A 21,605-nucleotide genomic window follows, 5' to 3' on the forward strand; every position below is an offset into this window, starting at 1 on the left:
GTGGAGGTGGGTTGCGCACGGATCAATGAGTGGATCAAGCCAAATGGGTAAAAAATTGTGTACTGTTTGTGAAATTTGGTCTACAAGTCTATCTAAATTTGTTTTTTTTTTTTGTGATTATTTTAGTTTGAATTGCTTATTACGTTTAAGATGATAATTAGGTTAATTAAATTAATTACGTTTTTACTTGTTAATATGTTAAATAACTTATTTAAGGCATGTTTTACTTATTGTAAAATGTTTCCCTCCACACGCGACACCTTGGTGAGGTAACATTATTCTGTATAAAAAAAATATATATTTATAAAAGTTTTTAAAAAAACATTATGGGATCAAGTGATTATAGACAAAGGGAATTTATTAAATATTTTCCAAATTTTATTTTTTTTACTAATTTTTTTTAAAATTATAAATTTATTTATTGAACTTGATTCGTATGTTTTTTATTTGTATTTTTAGTGTTCAAATATTAATTTAATTGATAATAGTAGATAACCTATGAATTCAATTATAAAACCTGCGAAGATTTTTGTTTTGTCTCACATGGAGACAATATAATATTAATACTTGTATTTCGAGTTTGTGAAACAAAAAAACATATTTAACCTTTCCATTAGTTCTGTATTACCGTATACAATCGTATTTACATACAAAATAATATACCAAAGGTTCACGGACTTAAAACAGGTTACATGGAGTCAATATCTTTGGACAAGTGCTGTAGAGATGTTCTCTCAATTGACGTTTGTTATATTTCTATCGGTATTTAGTGTTGTTTTTACTATAAATGAAGGTAAATTATATTTTTGTTTACATTTAACTTTATACAATTCCATCATAAAATGTCATCCACTCTCCATATGTTCTATAATAAATATTCAGTATTATTGTTTATTTTGACAACGAACTGGTGAAAATTTCTTTCAAATAAGCACTTTAGCGTTATTCTTCCAATGAATTTCATTCAATTTTAATATTAACATATTTATTTTATTTATTAGTGTGTACACAGCACAAATGCCTTTTGTAAACATAAACATAAATACATTTTACATAGCAGTGTTCTATTACAAAATTATGAAACGATAAAATAACAATATATTTATTTATATACGGCATTTCTGCCATCTACATATATGTGGTATAAAGAGAGCTATAAAAATATATCAGAATGACGGTGATAACATACATACATACATGACAGTGATAACATACACATGTACGATATACGTATATGGAAAATAATGAAAACAGCAGCAATGTTATGCATTTATTCCCGAAGCAATTTCATACAGTGGTCTCTACCCCTCGATGCAATCCAATTATGGATCTTCATCTTAAATATAGACGTTGTTTTGGAGAACTTAATATGTTCATCCAAGACGTTGAACACTCTTGGAGCTCAATATGAAAAGTGTCTCCGAGCAAACATCGTACGCGTTCTCGGTATTAAGAAGTTTAGGTTACGCGAGAACCTCGGACGGGCATTCTGTTGGGACCTCCTTCCGTAGTCGCCTGACCAGAAAATTGTCAATACATTCTTGATATAGATTTGACGAATATCAAGAACTTTACGAAATTTTACTGTTGCTTTTTCAATAATAAATTATCATTTTAAATGATGATGTTTTTTTTGTGTATTTTCTGATTTATTGATTAAAACTTTTGAGAACTAAAAAACAGAAAAAAATACAGATGGTCCCTTCTGCCATCGGACTACCGAAATTTTTTCCCTCTTTGTTAGAACAAATTGAAATATATATTTTACTTGATACGTTTTCAGGAGATACCTGTACATTAAAAGATAGTAATGAAAGCGGAGTATGTACACATATTAGGGATTGTCCAAACGTGTATGCAGAATTGAAAAGCGGCATACTACCAAAAAACGTAAGTAATAAACATTTTTGACTTTTTGCGATACAGAACAAAGTTTATTTATTATTGATGTAATAACTTATATTTCCATCTAAGTTATTAATTTTAAAAATACTTGGTACACTTCCACTTATTTATTTTGACCAATTAGCGCTTTCACCCTCTAACGAGCATCTTCAGACTGGTAAATATTATACAGAGTAAGGGTAATTTATATAAAACTAAATATTATCTTAAGTTTAGGTACATTTAAAAATAAGTTGAAAAAGATACAATACGCAATATTGCAATGGAACAGAGTGAGAAAAATTATTGAAACATGTGTTGGCGGCGGTATACTTTAAGAAAATATTATATTAAATGAAATATATTTATTGTTTTGTTACAATGTACTCGGTCGAGCTAAGGGGGCTAATAAGGGTGCTTTTTTAAATTCTATCTGCTGATTTTTTAAAATTCTATGGCTATTATTTTTTATCCTATTTATTTCTAAAATTTCTAATCTATCTAACTTTTGACATGAAAACATATTTCTTTTGGTCTTTTAAATTTTTGATTAGAATGTCTCTCGTTGTGTTTACTTTACTTGTAGTTGATATTGTCAATTATCTTTTTACGCCATGCACCATTGTAGATTCAAATAGGATTTTACTATCCGAACGGGCAGAGTTTTTAAATTCCCAATACTTTTAGAATCTTGTTCACCTTGTTGGTTCGGTGATATGGAGTCCACAAGAAGCAATACATACCTGCATGATGTTATTTAATGTATTTATTTAGATAGTTCTAGAAAAAAACTTAAACAACCCCTTGTAACTTACATTACGAGGCACACCAGGAAAGTAAGAATACTCAATTTTGTATTAAAAAAAAATTACAGTACATTATTTGTGTACATATTACTTTTTTTCCACGTTGTCGCCGTTCCGTTCTATGGAGGTACAACCTCCATTCTATGGAGGTTGTAAGTCGTGGCACAAGCTTTTTGATGCTCTCCTAAGATAACTCTTCCGCCATCTCCTTCGTCCACTTCAAGACCTCTTGTTTTACTTCTTCATCGGTTAGAATTGATGCCGATAAGAAGAGCAGCAAGCAGTTAAACATGATAACTTTGGATATCGACATCTTTCACAGCAGTGAAACTGTGTTTAAGAGGCAAATACTCTTGCTATTGAAGGGTAATATGCCTTCGTAATATCGGGCCACAGCTCAAATATTCCAATTGAATGCCTCAAATATTTGTTGTATTTGTTAGTTAAATATTTTCATATAAATTATTAAATAAAACTACAAATAAATTCCATAAACAATGACAATAAATAAAATAAATCCAGCCCATATAATTTTAATCAACAACAGTAAAATTAAATTAGATTGGCTTAATAAACAGGAACACGTGGTATACTTTGTGAAAGGAGCTACAAAAGGTTATCTAGTAATATTAAAAACAACATTGTTACTCGTATGTACGGTGTCTCAAAACTTTAGTTGGTATTTTTTTTAAATAACTTTACTTACAACCGTGAATAAATTTATAAAATCAATGTTGTCTGCACTAATACCCTTATCTGTAAATTTTTAAAAAGTGAAATTAATAGTGATGCTTAATAATTTTTGTAAATATGTATTTTAACTTTTGCAAATTGAAAGATACAATAATTTGTAAATGTATCTACTAAATCTTATATTATACCACATAAATGCATTACTACTATTATTTTCTCGAATTTCTTTATTTAATTTTTCCTATCAAAATTAAGTACAAAATTTAATTTTGAAATAAATTAAAATTGTAGATTTACGATCTTAACTTTGCTTCAATGCGTGTCATTCAATAACTTTTCTGTATTATATTTTTTGACATGTGTGCATTTTAATTATATATTTTGTATATTAATGTGTCATAATATTTATAAATGTATCAATTTTAGTATAAAAAAGTCTCGACTTGATACGGATATTTTTAACAAGTTGGGACATAAAAATTAATAATTGTGTTATAATAAAAATGTGTATTATATTAGCAAACATTAGTCCTGAGCTTACTTCTTCCTTCTTCCACTCCTTGACAATGCGGATGTATGTTATCCAGATGCTAACTCTGAATCACTTGATTAGTTATAACGATTGCAGAATGTTTGTTAACGTTATATCTTTGATTTTCGCAAAATCGACCACATAACCGAATATCGCGCGCAACTACACTGACTCAGTATCAGGCATAGAAGAAACATTCACGTTCTATAACTTCTTTACAATATTTTTAATAATCTTGCTTCGCCTGTTTATCTGAGAGAGCTCTTCCAACCTCTTTCATAACACGGACTATCTCTTTGTTCTAGTAAAGAGAGAACTCTTAAAAGAGTATTAAAATACCCTTTCATTGCTCTAATTTTCTTGCCTCCTCTTTCACAGTAGTAGCTGCTCGATTGTGGAATAATCTACCCAGTAATTTTAGAGATGCCCTTTCTTTATTTACATTTAAGTCAAGATTGAAATGTTCCTATCTAACTATTCAAGTTGTTCCTTTATCCCTTTTCTTTCCTTCCCATCTCCTCTCCTCTCTTCATAGTATAGTGTTAATTTTTCTTATTTTGTTAATCTTTTTTTTAATTTTTGTATAAAATTGTAAGATTCAATATGTCCATGTATTTATAATTTTCTCAAACTGAACGGTTTGGGTAGGTAGGAAGAAATTGCCTTAAGGCAATATGCCCGCCCTCATATGTATATAAATTGTATATGTATATAAATTGTATATGTATATAAAGTGTAAAATGAATCAAATAAATCAAGATTATACAAAAAATTAATACAGTAAAAATATGCTGACCTGTTTAAATTTATCCTCAATTAATTTATCTACATTTTCCAGATTTGCAAATTCCTGGGAACTATTGCTGTAGTCTGCTGTACAAACCCATCTCCTCAACCGCCACCACAATTCAAAAGTAGTAAGTTGCAATTGATTATTTATTAATTTTTTATTTTATTTTTTATTTTTCTTTCTGTTGACGCCCATGGTGCTTTTACATTATACATACTATATAATAAGAAAAAGTTATCTATTATCCACAATTAAAATATTAGGGGATTTATGATATAAATGAAAACATGAAATTAGAGAAAATCATAAATTGCCGCAATGAAAAAGAAGATTATAAAACATATTAAGTACGATATATGATTTATCAGATAAATTCTTTCATCCTCAAATAACTGTTAAAAGTATGAATTTTCAATCAATTTCATTTTAGTTAGTGATTTTGACTTGGTGGCTGCTCTTAGGTTAAAATCCTGAAACGGGAAATTGAGTGGGAATAGGTCAGACTTTTAGAGTAACGGTTTGGCCGTTCACATACAGTTTTTAGTAAATATTAGTATTTAACCATTTACGGACTTTTTATGTCCACCGGTTTTGAGACGTACCCGACTCTTCATCGGGACACTCACTACACCAACATGTATGTTCTAAAATACACTTTCCTTTTGCTTTCGTATTTCCGAAAAAATACGTAAATTAATGCAGAGTTAAAGGGGATGCAAACACCACCATGTCTGAATATGCACTAGAATTAAGTTAATAATATTTAGCGATATATTGCAGAATGTGTGGGTGAGAGGTCAAAAAGGGGACAGGGTAAAAGTGGTTAAATGTTACATAATTGGTTCATTTTTTACTAAAAGTGGGCTATATTGAAAGGGTATTTTATTAATTGGGAAAACATTTTTTAAAAAAGATTTTTTTAAAGGGTATTTTATAATTTGGGAATACATTTTTAAAAAAAGATTTTTTTAATGTTATCACCTCCATCTTGTTTAATTTAAGTCATTTTTTACTATTTGATTGTTCCTCTGTCCTTATTAAAATCGTGATTTGAATTTATGTAATGATTGGCAAAACTCTGGTTTAATACTAATATTCAATTTAACGGGTTAAATGCTAATATTAATTTATAAACATTAATTAACTAACATTAATTAAAATGTTTGACTACAAAGTTAATGCTTTGAACTGTATAAGATCTATAATTTAAAAACCTGAATTATTTTAGAAAATTCAAGCGGTTTATTAATGAAAATCTTGTACAATTCTGTTGCTCAAAGTATTGTCCATCGAAAGTAACAACGTTTCTCCGTCCTCCTAGCAGCATGTGGATGCCATCCCAAAAAAACGGTCATCTTTTGAATCAAAGAACGAATCGAGTCAATAGTTGATGCCTTGGACTGAAATGTAGCGCATCGACTGAAACAAATGGAAGTCAGAAGGCACCAAGTCTGGACTATATGGTGGGTGGGGCAGAACTTCCCATCCCCAATTTTAAAATAGTTTTCAACTGGTGGAGCAACAAGTGGCTGAGCGTTGTCATTTTGCAAAATCAATGTCTCGTGACTGGTCTTTCATTCTGGCCGTTGTATCTTCAATGCTCTCTTTAAACGAATCAGTTGTTGTTGGTACAGCTCTTTTGTAATGGTTTCATCCGGTTTAAGAAGTTTATAATACACAACTCCTTTCTGGTCTTCATTTTTAAACATTTGCGTCGTCCAGGCTGCTCTTTGTCTTTTATGTCGAATTGCCACTTTTAAAGCGTTGAAACCGCTCAAAACACTGTAATTTTGCAAGAGAATGTTTGCCATAAAATTCCACGAACAAACGATGATTTTCGGTTGCAGTTTTTTTTGCAAAAAAATGACTCAGCAAAACTTCCCGCAAATGCTGTTTTTTTTGCCAATTTTCCACAGTTGAAAAAAATATGATGCGCACAAGCAAATCAAAAACCGCTAACTGATTTTGACAGCTTGACAAAGAGCTTTAAAATGACATGTATGTCAATGATTTTCTACAATGCATACACAAGTGTTGACATCTAGTGTCAAATTCCGGTTTTTAAGTTATAGACCTAATATTTTATTGAACTGATCGAGTTTCGCTTCATTTAATTTTCTGATTCATTAATCTATGCACCACTGATGATGATGACGATGATGATGATGACGACGATGATGATGATGATGATGATGATGATGACGATGATGATGATGATGACGATGATGATGATGACGACGATGATGATGATGATGATGATGACGATGATGATGATGATGATGATGATGATGATGATGATGATGACGATGATGATGATGCTGATGATGATGATGATGATGATGATGATGATGATGATGATGATGATGATGATGATGATGCTGATGATGATGATGATGATGATTATGAGAATGGCGATGATGATGATGATGATGATGATGATGATGATGATGATGATGATGATGATGATGATGATGATGATAATGACGATGATTTTCTACTCTCGAATTGAACTTGTGTGTTTCCAGGTCGCATAGTTTGCTATTTCAGCAGTTGGGCAGTGTACAGGGCCGAAGGTGGAACATTCGATGTAGAAGATATTGACCCAACTCTATGCACCCACTTGGTGTATGCCTACGCTGGACTCAGTGACGAAGCGGGGATAAGAGTGGTTGACGAATGGAACTCGCTAAGTGATAATTATGGAAAAGGTGAGAAGCGTGGCATGTAGTAAGCAATTGATAAGACTCATTAGTTAAAGCAAAAGTAAAAACGATAGCGATGATCATCTTTATTAAATTCTTAAAACTCTGTGCTACAAAATTCCTTTACACGCAGTGATGTAACATCGAGTTGTCTCAAGCAAAAAACAGAATATTTTTAAGGTCAGATATTTGAAGAAAAAAAATATATAGACATACGGTTAAATGTACATTATTTTCCATTATTCATAAAAAATATAATACGATTTACGCCTGTCATGGCAAAATAAACTAAAAATCATAAATAGCTGATCACATAACTAGCGTACACTTCTGTTTACTACCAATAACCGAATGTTAAACGAATTTCTCTTTCTGTTTTATTCTCTTTCGATCAAACACCGGCCACAGTACAGCATCTCTGTCTTCTTTGCCATAAGTTCTAATCTCGTACTCGTATGAAAAAGTATATTTAAATATAGCATATTTATTCAACTTGTTGGTATACGAAAATTTGCGAAAATATTACCGTATAAAAGGTGTATAAAAATATCCATATATATAAGTCTGAAGGGTGTGAATGTTTTACTCAAATCTTTCATCAGGGGTGGGATTTTTTTGGGCTGTCGATCTTAAATTGTTTCACAAGTGCATACAAATGGCTTCTCTGGTATAATATGAAGTCAGACTATAAAAATTAAACGTTATTATGTGAAAAAGGCATTTATTGTTTTTAAGCAAGTGAGAAATACGAGAAAAACACTTAAAATTTGTTAGTCATAAGCACGTGTATTCAAAGACTTTGCAACTGGTGACTGTAATCTGAGATGTTTGTTTGCTGTCGCGTAATATTAATGTATAACGGAAAGTTTCAAAAACACTTGTACTAATTCCAACGGACTTCAGCATAGTATAGTATATCAAGTCTCGCAACTTATGTAGACTCGTGTTACACTACAGCCACGCAAGAGTAAAGAGATTATGAAATGCACTGCAATTGGTGTTCAAATGTTGTGTTTTAAGCATCATTAATTTTTCCGCAACTTAATTAAATTAAATTTTATTTTATTTTCAGATGCTTATGGTAGATTTGTAGAGCTAAAGAAAAGGGCGCCGTGGGTGAAGCTGATGATAGCTGTCGGATCATATGAAGAAGGATCTGTTAAATTCTCTAAGGTACTCGTGTGGCTTAATAGTTATCCAGAAAACCATATAAAAAATAGATTCCAACTCCATTTCTCATTTTACGTAAAATACTAATTTATTTTTTTCCACGAATTTATTTTTAGAGGTTACTGAAAGTCCTGTTGATATTATAATATTAAGGACATGTTGGTAAAGCATGTAAAACGTAAGAAGCATGGTCAGAAAAACAAGATAACATAAAAACAAAAAACATAAAACTCGAATAATAATGTATTGTTTGTACTCAAACACAGTTTTTATTCGATATTAATAATATATTTCTCAACAATATTTTGAGTTTGTCCAAATTTTTGTAGACAAGTACTGAATTCAACTCCCTAGGGAGCTGTTTATATTAACATATTACAACAGAGATGAAGAACATTAAAGAGAAGGTAATATAGAAGTCCAGGCATCTACAGGGCTTATGACCTGTCAATGGCTGGTTTAAGTGGCCACTTTACACACTGTGTAACATTCACCATTCTGCCTATTTGAACATCTATATTCCTTCAATTCTTTCATCTGTTGATGTTTGTAAAGTTAAAGAGCTGAAACCTTTATTTATGCGGGTGAGATTCATCTGATTGAATTATTTCACCTACATACTAGGCAACGCCTGAAAATATTATTTTTTCAATTTCTATACTTCTTCATGTACCAGGTAATTTAAATTATTAGTCATAAGCCCTGTAGATGCCTAGACTTCTATATTACCTTTTCTTAAATGTTCTTCATCTATGTTGTAATATGTTAATTAAAACAGCAGTCCTACCCAGCGGCAAAATCTATCTTTGTGATCATTGATAATCATACATTTTTCTCAGCAACTTTTGAATTAGTTAGTAAAATTTCTACATTTTATAAAATAAACCGGATCCCAATATTTTTTTATTTGTAAAATCAACCATAGTCATTATTTCAAGATGTTACATTAATCCGGTATTTAACAAATATAAGGGGTAAGCATAAAACAGTGGTGGAAAATTGGTATCTTGTGTTTTTCCTAAAATATCTGCAATAAAATTTATCATCGATTTATACAAACGACCAATATTTTCTGCGTGTTTTCTACTTATTTGCCTAAAATTACGAGCGATTACATTTATAATTATTGCATCGCAATTTTATATAAAACCAATAAAAAAGATTGGACGGTTCGAAGATTTGACAGTTTTTTTACTTGTTAAAAATCCCGGTAATTTCCAAGAGAAAACTGTAATTTTTTCTACTTATTTTGTGCCCATAAATTAAGTCCAGGGTCTACTACCTGTAGCCAACTGCAGTATTCCTGAGTCCTGGCGCGTTTTGTCCGTCTTTAGTTTAGAAATAAATTGCTTACACCAAAGTCCAGCAGAGGAATTTCAGAAATAGAAAACCTCATGTTACTTGGAATCGATAAACGTATACAACGTATGAATATCCTACAATTTAAAATATTTTAGCTATGATACCAAAATCATTTTTTAAATAATTCCATTGTCTTCGAGTCTGTTGATTTTTTACGGTGTATCATTTACAAACAAGTGTATTTTTTATTACAGACATTTAGAAATGAAACTCTCCGAGGAATCTTCGTAAAAAATACGGTTGACTTCATCAAGTTACATGGATTTGATGGAATCGACTTAGACTGGGAGTATCCTGCAGAAAGAGGAGGAGCAGTCATAGACCGAAAATCATATGTGCATATTCTTAAAGCACTAAGAGAAGAATTCGACAAACACGGATATCTGCTGTCCATCGTCGTCTCTCCTTTGAATTACTACATTAAACAATCATACAACCTCACAGCAATGTCGCAGTAAGAGCAAACAAACCATACTAATTTAATTATTAAAAGTTGGAGCCAGCTAGAAAGCAGAAAAATTGTTAATAAGAACTATCCTTAAACAGCCTTGCAGATATCAAACTGATTTTCTATTGAAAGTAATATTTACTGATGGAGTGGTGGTCGCTTAGACGCGCACTCATCATTACGAGACTTCAATACTGTTCTGATTTCTTGACAAATAATAGTTGGAACTACTTTGGCAAACAGACAATACAATAGACATAATACTTGGCATAGAAGATCGTAGAAAAATAAATGAGGTTCTTTTTTTGTTTAAAATTTTTAATTCAGAGCTCGATTGTTGTGAACTCCTGAATCTTATTAACTTCGAAATACTGAATCGAGTTACTAGAAGTACTGAGTTGTTTGCAACTACATACGTTTATTAGCTACACGACACTCTCTTCAGACAACATATTTACTTGTGATATAAACATTTTTTATTTTTATTTTTATATTATTGAAATAAACGGCACTTAGTGCCTTTTACATATTAGTTACAAATACAATTAAATATACATACATGTAAGCATAAGTAATACAGAACATTTTTTTGTTTTTTATTAATTAACAAATTAAGAAAGTCTAAAAAAGATAAACTATATAAAATAATAAAATATTACCAGTTATAGAATTATCGATAAAAAAAAGATAATTTTGTTTTAGAAATACTTTGAACCAGTTTAAAAAACTAAGAAAACAATTTCAAATAAAATAAAAAAATATATGTTTTACTGTTTAAAACTAATACTTAGGTAAATAGTATATATTTATGTATTAAAATGAATAATAATGTAAAAAAAATGATGAAGGGAAATATTTTGTACTTATAAATACAACAATTATTCATTAATATGAAAATAAAACTTTGTTATTAGTGTTACACAATTTTTATTATTTTACAAGAACACTACTACAGTTTCGGGAGAGCACTCCTTCCATCGACGAATGATATAAAACTAATATAGTAAGCACAGAATATTGTTCGCAATGTCATAGAATTCAAACAAAAATAAACAAATTAATCAGTGAAACTTAGAGCAGGGGGTTTTTTTCCCCTTATCTAAGGTGTTAGCATATATATTGATAGTCATCTAAAATACAGATATGAAAACATGATCAATGAGGGAAAGGACGATAAGTAGAATTTATTTCTCAAAATTAAGCACATAAGTGGAAGATACAATAATTAAGTCTTAGTTCTTGTAAAAGAATAAAAATTGTGTAAAACTAATAACAAAGTTTTATTTTCATAATAATTTATAATGAAGTGTTACGAAGTAAATGCCGATGAAATTAACAAGACAACAATTATTCATTTTGAAACGTTCTTTCATGCATTTTTTTTACGTACCACATTATTTTTTATTTAAATAACCTACTAGTTTCGGCAACACATCGCCTTTTTCAAGGTTAATTACAAACTAATATAAAATGTATATATTAACATTATTGCTCCACAATTTTTTTGTTAATGTTATATTGTTGTTCTTTTATTGTATGTTTTATAACACAAATAATTTCATCATCATCTTTTCCTTTCCGCACCTAATGGTGCATAGCGCACTGCATTGGTACACCAATTGCAGCGTATCTTAAACATTTTTTGTTACATGAAGGAAAGATGATCAGTCTTACGCTGGTCCAGGACTATGAAATATTGCAGCGTGAAAACACTATTTTAAATTAATATTTCATATCAATCATGTCGGGAATCGAACGTATTTTTTTAGTTATTTCTAGCTGGACTTTTAAATAACTTCGAGCAGTGGAAAACGTATTTAAAAGTTTTTTTTTTCATCGGTTTATTTTGAAAATCGAGTATTCCAATTGTATAATCCATTTTTTTATATTATTAAAACACCATACATATTATCTTGTATTTTTTTCTCTGCATAGGTATGTGGACTTTATCAACTTAAAAGCCATTGATTACCATGGAGCATGGGATAATAAAACTGGACATTGCACTCCTCTGTACCGAGCTGCTGCAGAAAAAGGAACTACAAAAGAAACCTTTAATATCGTAAGTGAATATCAAATAAACTTATTTCCGAAACTCAACTTCTAAAATTAAATAAATTTAAAATAAAAAATAGCTATTTATAGTGGACTAGCGGACCCGACAGACGTTGTCCTACCCAAATGGTGGTTTGCCTGATATTAGCTTGGAAAAAGACTTTTCATTGAAAAGTAGGTACCTAGGTAGTTTTATGTGATTAAACTCTAAAACTGAAATTTATTGATATAAAAAAACATTTCATTTAAATAGGTACCTAGGTACTTGTTTATGGTTGAATTCCAAAACATAAAATAAATATTTTTTCGAATATGGCATTCTTTTTGCAAACGTCAAACTCCGGTCTTTTCACCTACAGAGGGGTATACTTATGTAGGGATACGATTTTTAAAAATGTATTGAATTTAATATTATTTAAATATTACCAAAAATCCAGTTAAAAGAAATAAATGGGTAGAAATTATAAGGAATTTAAGGAAATAATCTGATTGAGATATACAAAAAACCAATCTTGTTTGTAAACATTAAAAAACATTTTTTTCATACGCAAAAACAACATAATTCAATTTTTTTTAAATGCATTCTCCTCGAATGTAACCCTGGTAGATTGATGAATAAGACATGTTTGCTCCTTACTTATTTTTTACATATTAGATTGAATATTTTAATATCTACGAACACACACAGCGCAAAGATCTATATTTTTCTAAAAACTGCTCGTAAATCGGTTAAGCCGTTTGGGAGAAGTTTAGTGACATTACACATACAGAGGAATTATATAAATAAAGATATGCGATTGATTTAATAAATACTCTTTTAAATAGAAAATTAAAGAAAAAATCAGTCAAACAATTTTTATATCCTGTCAACAGTTATTTTATTAATAATAATAATGATAATAAATAAAAAAGATTTTTTTATGCAAATACTTTATCCACAATTGTATCCAAATTTTTACTAAATAATATCAAACCGCTTTTTTATGGTACTAACAATATTGGTAAATAATAAAAACTAAAATAGTTCATTAAATAATTTGGGTGTTTACCAATTGAAATGCAATTCTTGTCCTTCGGTTAACGTTGGAAGAACATAAAAAAAATTTGATATTTGTGTTAAAAAACATATGAGGTGTCTTCACAATAACATTTTCTCCGAATTCGCAAATCACCTAATCAATTTTAATCATGACTTAAATTAAAATACAGGAGTTTAAATCTTATTTACTATAATCAAGGGTTAAAAGAAAATAATATGGAAATATTTTACATTAGGAAAGCTTTAAAAATAATGTTCCTTTGATCAATAATCAAACAACCTTTCAATATAGTCCGTTATCCGATGTCCTACTGTAATGGTCACCCTGAACCTATTAAGCTCACCCCACTACTTTTTCTCAAACAACATATAATATTTTCGTAATTTAATTAGTGCACATTTGTCCTAATCAGTGCATGTGTTTCTTAAAATGCATGTCATGTTGGTTTTATATATTTGTGCAACAACTATGGTGAAGGTGTAGAGTGGATTTTGCATGTTGGTTTAATTGGTGTCCTGACGAAGAGACGGGTAAGTTTCGAAACCGGTAGACATAGAAAAGTCGGTAAGCGGTTAGATACAAATATTTAAAAATATTTAGTAAACTCTCACACTAAGTCGCTAATGAAATAAACGAGTATCAAAAATTATTTATAATTGGGATTATATAACTTTAGTAAATTTTGAACATTGATTAGCTTACTTAACAGCAGATTAAAATGCTTGCAATGACCTTTTTTTAAAAAAGTTGATTGTCTTTCAGCTTCTCGTCTCTTCGTCGGGACACTCACTACACTAAGATTCAAATACTAAAATACACTCTCACTTTTTATTATTGTATTTCGGTATGTCTTTTAGTATTTTTATGTTGGTGTAGTGAGTGTCATGACAAAAAAACGGGTACCTCTCGAAACCGGTAAATAAAAAGTCGGTTAGTGGTTAAATACTAATATTAACTGACATTAATGACTCATTTTAATAAAATAAATACAAAACAACTTTGTTTTTAAACACTTATTTTTTATTTTGTCTGCCGACCGGTTTCAATGCTACACAAGCTTCTTCGTCAAGGTTTAATGAACTAATACATTCTATCTTATTTTATTTTAACAGTGAATGCTACATATTACATCGAACATATGGCGCTAATAAGTCAAATCTTTATTTCATTTTGTTCTTCTAAAGATGGAAAGTGTAAAGTGAGATGGGTTACAATCTTAAAAATTAGACAGGAGTGGAATAAGGGAAATATTGTTTATTGGTTTTTTGTACTTATTATAGATCGGTTTTTAAATTTCCAAGATTTCCATGTTTTTACAAACTAAGTTTGTTTAAATTTAGTTAAACATTGAAGCCGGACAGACGTCGCATCGCTAAAGGTATTTTTGATAAATCTATCTACGAAAAACGTGTTTTTGTACATCATACAAAATACTAAAATGCGTAATACGTATTTTGCCCAATCAAATCGATACATGTTTAAACTGGTATCAGAGCGCCATTGAAGATGATATTTTAAAATGCTTTTTATGTTTTTAGGACGACAACATCAAAGCTTGGTTAGAAAATGGAGCTATCGCTAGCAAGCTCATTCTTGCAATCAGCACATTCGGAAGATCATATACCTTGGCTTCCTCAGAATGTACTCTACCTCACTGTCCCATCAAGGCATATGGAACACCAGGAACCGCTTCAAATGTGGCAGGATTTTTAGGTTATAATGAGGTAAAATATATTTTTTACACATTTATTCCTAAGTCTTTTTATTTTATTTTATTTTATTTGGGAAATCAATAGTTCTACATACATATTTATAGTAAACAAACAGATATAGTGTATAAACTCAGAACTACTAACAGATTTCCTCAAAGTATACAAAGTAAGTAAAGAAAATATATTACATATTAAATAAATACATATAAGTTTATACATATAAAAATGTTATTTTCATATACTCGTCAATATTTTTCAATAATCAAAGTTTTTTTTTTTAAGAAACAGAAAGTTATTGTCAATTGGACGGGATTAAGACAAGGATGCTTGAAGAGAGGATAAGGAGGTTAAGGGCGATGCACATATTTATTATTATAATGTCAACCAAGTTACAAAATGCATTTTTAGTGTAAATTTTAAATCTGACAGAGTGACGTCTGTGTAGTCTATGTCTTTAAATGTTGTATTGTACACTGAAAAAGTCCTCCTAAAAAAAGCATTTTTGACATACGATGTTTTACTTAATGGAACATGAAACAGGTGGTACCGTCTACAAATCCTGGCACATGTATTGTTATTAAACTAAGTAGTTCTGCACAGTCAACTATTCCTGTCATAATTTTGTGAAGCAGTAGTTGTTCCGCACACTCTCTGCGGTATTGTAGAGAAGTGATTCAATGGTAGGTGGAGGCAGTGAGAGTTGATAATAAGAAATACTGGTTTTGTATTTTAGGTACTTTTACTATAAATTTGTTTTGAATATTGTCTATTCTTGTTATATATATGGCATACTGGGGATTCTATATCTGAGATGCGTATTCCAAATAGCTTCTGACAAACGTATAATATAATGAGATTGGGGCCTTTGGATTATCAAAGTGTTAATTAATCGAATTATGAAACCTAACATGTTCAATGTTTTGGAGGTAATTTTATTGATATGTGATTCAAAAAGTAGTTTTGAGTCTAAAACAATCCCAGATCTTTAATTTTGTGCTTTCTCATTAGTACACTATAATTGTATTATTGACCTTGCCAATAATGATCAAGGTTTATATATTATCACAAGTCGATTTTGTTTCACGGCTATCTTTATCTGAGTAGTACTGGAAAAGAAGGGGAACTTAGAGGAGAATTTAAGGCAGTAGAACTTCTCCACGTTTGCTAAATGAAGAAAAAACCACAGAAAACCCATTCAGGGAGAAGCCGGATAGTTGGTAGACATCAGTAAGCCTTTCCTTTTACTTGAAGGGGTCACTGCATTTTGTGTCCTGTTATCATTTATTATCCTTATTACTTGTACTATTCTAGTCACGAAAGATACGTCCGCTTTTGATGTCATTGTGACTTATTACGGAATGCACTTGGCTTACAAAGTCACCTATGCTTTTGCATCGGGCCTCCAGGTTACGTCTTTCAACGCTGAAAAGGGGAATTGTCCCGTCAACAATTAGGGAACATCTTTAGGCATTTTATCATCACATGGACAGCTGTTAATTTCGGGATGTTTTGAATGAATAAATAGCTCATCAACCAATAGTCCGTGAGGATTTATGCGAGTTCATAAAAATTATCACGTTCTGATGTTTTATTCAAATAAAGTTACATCCAAAGTTGCAGAGTCATTTACCATTTTTTTCTTTGAGCAAAACTGAGAGGAAACTCATTATAATCGGGAGCTATATTTTTACACGTAGCCTTTGTTAGCTATAATTCCACTTTGCCCTCTTACCGATCCAATGAAATCTATATGTTTTGTAATGTAGTTCGTAATTTATGAACTTCGGACTGGATGTTCATTACAATAGTGTACACAGTGGCTAGATAGCTAGGAAACTAAAAACAGACGTAAAAAACTCCACTAAAATTAGTTTTAATTTGGAAAATCAGTTATATGTATAAATTTTCTACCATCAGAACCTTTCGGACACTTTTTGACGCTGGAAAGGGACCTCTTAGCCATCAACGAAATGGACAGTTATTGATTTAATTTTTATTTTCTAGATTTGTGCAATGGAAACACAATCAGTACTATCTTTTGACGAAGAAGCCCATGTACCATATCTCGTGAAAGGCGATCAGTGGGTTACTTATGATAATCCCAGGTCAATACAAGACAAGGTATGAAAAATATTGTTTATTCATTTTATGCTGTCTTGAGATCATTTAAATAATTGAAAACGATATTATAATTTTGAAAACCTTAACTTAAAATATATTGATTAAATTTGAATGATCGTTGATTTATTTTCAATTTAAAAAATACACAAGTTTTAGACAGTCAATAAATTGAATTAACTTTGAGTACAACTCGTTTATTTCAAATTCTATTAAATGAATCATCATTTACTTTGTAAAAGTTCATTCATTCATTCTTTTGGACAAAGGGATTTTGAGTATTATGCAATTAAAATCTATAACCTACTTCCAATGTCTATTAAAACAATTAAATACAAGAAAACGTTTAAAAAGGCTTTAAAAAAATGGTTGGTGGAACTGGGTAGAAGCAAAATGGATTGTCTCATTGGCCCAAACCAATATTGAATCAACTGCTCCACAAATGTATAGTTTATGATATGTTTCTATTACTTTATTGTGCGTTTTATTATATAAATAATATGGGTGTACATAAATTAAATATAAACTCAAATACGTTGTGTTTAAAACTGTGTGAACATTTTGTTTTTCATCTTTGTTTATTCTCAAATGTAAAAACATTTTTTTTTAAAGAATATTGTTAAGTAAGTGTCCTCGACACGGGTAACCCCGGTGAGGTCACATTGTTTTTATTATCGATATTTGTTTATAATGGAATTTTTTTAAAATAAAATGATAATAATTGTAAAATCATTTACTTAGTCCCTGGACTTAAACCTGAAGCGTTAGACTGATCATCTGGCAATTGTATAATTTATGTGATAAAGGGGATCGAGATACGCTACAACCAATTATTAGAAGTGGTAAAAAATAAAACAGTCATTTTCCCGAAACAGCTAAAACAATTTTGCAAAAATAAATTTAACTTTTACAGTAAAGAAAAACTAGTCAGGAAGGATACTTTTAATAAACAAATTAAAAGTGCGAGAAGGGAATATTTCCTTTTTTTATTACAAAATTTTCTAGCACAACAAAAATTGCCTGTTCCTTCCAAGTGTAAAAAACTACTGCAGTACTTTTTTTACTAACTCGTCTTTTTTTGTTTCCAGATCAACTACATTACACAAAACAAGTTGGGAGGTGCCCTGGTATTGACTGTTGATACTGATGATTTTAGTGGTGATTGCGGAAAGGGAAAATTTCCTCTTCTAAGTCATGTAAATAACGCGTTGAAAAACGCACCAAGCGCCTAATATTTTCAAAAAAAAAACTTTTTACATATTAACTATCAAAAAGCTGTGCTACAAAATTCCTTTGGGCGCGGTGCTGTCATATAGTGTTACGTCAAGCCAATGTCGGAATATTCTGAAATTCAAAAATTAAAAAAAAAAATGCCTTTTTATAATTCCTTAATTTTTTTCCAAAATTTACAAAAATGACCTGTTACTCACATAGCAAAATAAACTAAAGGTCATAAATACGCCAGTTATTTAACAAGCGTGCTCTACCGCTCACTGCCAATAAACCGACTGAATCTCTTTCAAACAAACACTGGCTACAGAACAGCGTCTCTGTCTTCTTTGCTATAAACTATATCTTTGTGCTCTTTCAGATTTAGTATTGCATGGCGTCACTTTCATTAGTAAAACTATTATTTCTTTCATCCATCAGCTATGCGAATTGCGCCTTGCTATCTGGAATAAATATTCTTTGAATTAAAATTATGTTTTTACAAATTTTATTTTTTAAATCCAGGGTGAAAAGGTTCATTCGGCGATTACAAAAATACAACTTCATCGTTTAAAAAAAATAGAGAGATATGTCAATTGTTGTATCTTATGTACACTCGTTTTACACCACAGCCACACAAGAGTTAACCAATTACAAAAGAGGTGGAAAGAATTTTACAAAAGAAAAAATCAAATTCTAGGCATATATATGGCTTATGAATTATCATTGGTTGGTCTAAAATACCATTTTAGACACTATGTAACATTCGCCATTTTGCCTATGCTTGACCATCCATTTTTGTATATTTTTTCATGTGTTGATTTAAGTAAAGTTAAACAGCTGAATTTTTTTTAGTACTGAAAAGATTCATCTGATTGAATTATTTCACTTACTAGGCAATTGTATAATTCCTTGGTTTGAAGTCGGTTTGAATTTAGTTCCATCATTTGGTCGCCAAGTAAAACCACGTATTCCTTAATGATAGAGAGGGTGCAGAAAAAATTCTGCGTTATCTGTGTCTCAGGAAGTATGGATTTTACCCGTGGCTTTTCCCGACTGACTTCTTACTAGGAATGCTGGGCTACCAATCATTGTTGGGGAGAAGGGATATTCATTTGGGAGTTCACTTTTTTCAACTCATTGGTGGCTGCATACACAATTCCGATATTTTGAATGAATTTGGTCTATTCTTCACTGATAATTATATTCGACAAAGGCAACACAGGTTGTTCTACCTACCAGGATGCAGAACCAACCTGCCAATGGTTATGCCGGTAGGTAGAGCAACCGTGTTATTTAATCGTATCGCCTCGGATGTCGATATATTTCATGACAGAGGGATTTCTCTTAGGAAGGTAATTTCCAAATTGCAATATGTATGTCAATTTTACATGACTTTTTTTTCTCTTTTTATTTACTAATTCTGATACGTATATTTTGTAATGTGTTGAGAATTATTGGATACTCTGTAATGTTTTCAATGTAACTAAAAATAAATAAATAAAATTAAATGAAATGCCTGAAAACAATTTCTTATTTTTTATACTTCTTGGACCAGTTTGATTATTTACAACATTTTATTTGTTTATTTATTTATTTGACGGACTTATGCAGTCCATTCTAACGATGGTAAGTACAATTGCTTTTAATAAATACAGGCACTAATAAAATAAAATTCAAGGTTATAAAATTAAAGATAGGACAAAAAAAATCATTACTACCTCAAGACAAGATCCGGTCAATCTTAGTGAATTTTCAAATCTATAAAGACTTACATCAAAAAAGTCCAGATCTTGTCTCGAGTTTACAATACGACACAATCGGGACATTGGTGCATGCAAGCCATAGTTTGTGCTGTGTTGATCGAGGAACAGCACATTATTATTTCGCAACCGGCAGATTGGAACATTGAATTCCACTTGTTCCAGTAACGATGGTACGTCAATTAAGCCATTCAGCAAATCAAACGTAAATATGGAGTCAATGTTATTTCTACGTTTTTGTCGACTTGAGATTTTCAACATTGACTTCATTTCTCCGTAAGTGTAGTCTCCCCTCTCGAGGCCAATCATCCATGCTACTTTTCTTAGCAAACGATATTGCACCGATTAAATACGATATAAAACATATTAAAGTACAATTCTTAAGCTTCAAAATCATATGTTTATTTTCCAACAGAGTCATTGTTAAGCCTAACACATTTCTCCCAACGCGCAACGTGTAATGAGTTTTTTTATTCTCTCACTGAAAAATCCTTACGACATTTCTCGAATCCAGGACTTTTGTAAGCTGCCTTGATCTCGTCACCCGAGGTGTAATGACTACCCTCGAGGTCTCTCTTGAGTAAAGGAAAAAAATCGGAATGCGCAAGATCAGGGGACTAAGGAGGATGTGAAATCGGTTCAAACTAAGGTTGCACAGAGCCTCTTCAGTTGCGCGCAAGGTGTGTGGACGAACGTTGCCATGTTGCAAGGTTATTGGCGTCAGACTACCTCTAACACTATGCAAAAGCGGTATGCAAAGCGTTCTTCCGTGAATCCACATCTCGAATTCCTCCAACCGGTTCATAGTCCCGGTTTCTAAGCCATACAACAGAAGAGACCAAACACAAGACTACACTATTCTATACATACGTTTTAAATTCAATTTATCATTACAGAATATTGTTCTCATGTTGTTAAATGTACTACGGGCCATTTCGATCCTCTATTTTACCTCCACATCTGCGTCTACGGACTTTAAAATGATACAACCCAGTAGTTCAATCACAAATGACTATCGACGTGCTAATAAGCGACGTGATAACAAGTTCTCACCATGGTTGTTTATCGTATTCGCGATCACAATGGAACATCCGCGAGATCGGGATTATTATGGCTTTTAATATTGTCACACTTCAACCTGATGCTTGACAACACCTAATGTTAAAAGTAAAAAATATTTACGTTTCGCTACGCATAATCCTGCTGCGTAATCACATATTTGAATTTCCCCGGTGTAAATATGGAAAATACTCCAGAACTGTAAAATAATTTGATTTTATACATTTTTTTTTGTTTGCTCATAATTTATAATGCTTTTTAT

The 21,605-nt window shown here is 31.0% G+C and overlaps 1 protein-coding gene across 1 annotated transcript; it reads left to right on the top strand.

Moving 5' to 3' along the window:
* The first annotated feature begins 512 nt into the window (after positions 1 to 512).
* LOC148274155 (chitinase-3-like protein 1) lies at positions 513 to 20,047 on the top strand. The gene is made up of 10 exons (XM_088237548.1): positions 513 to 793; positions 1,784 to 1,890; positions 4,754 to 4,832; positions 7,231 to 7,413; positions 8,480 to 8,580; positions 10,134 to 10,393; positions 12,323 to 12,449; positions 15,021 to 15,206; positions 17,199 to 17,315; positions 18,401 to 20,047. Exons 1-10 carry the CDS (start codon positions 727 to 729, stop codon positions 18,542 to 18,544), a joined length of 1,371 nt encoding a protein of 456 aa, XP_088093674.1. The 5' UTR covers positions 513 to 726; the 3' UTR covers positions 18,545 to 20,047.
* The last annotated feature ends 1,558 nt before the right edge of the window (positions 20,048 to 21,605 follow it).

Source organism: Micrasema longulum, unplaced genomic scaffold, assembly GCF_059751315.1.
Source record: "Micrasema longulum isolate JH-2025_06_02 unplaced genomic scaffold, ASM5975131v1 h1tg001738l, whole genome shotgun sequence".
In the NCBI taxonomy this organism is placed as follows: Eukaryota; Metazoa; Arthropoda; class Insecta; order Trichoptera; family Brachycentridae; genus Micrasema; species Micrasema longulum.

Coding starts and splice junctions, on each gene's coding strand:
- LOC148274155 (XM_088237548.1), top strand. CDS start 727: ATGTTCTCTCAATTGACGTTTGTTATATTTCTATCGGTATTTAGTGTT. Junction 10,394..12,322: donor AACCTCACAGCAATGTCGCA/GTAAGAGCAAAC, acceptor TTCTCTGCATAG/GTATGTGGACTTTATCAACT. Junction 15,207..17,198: donor GATTTTTAGGTTATAATGAG/GTAAAATATATT, acceptor TTTATTTTCTAG/ATTTGTGCAATGGAAACACA.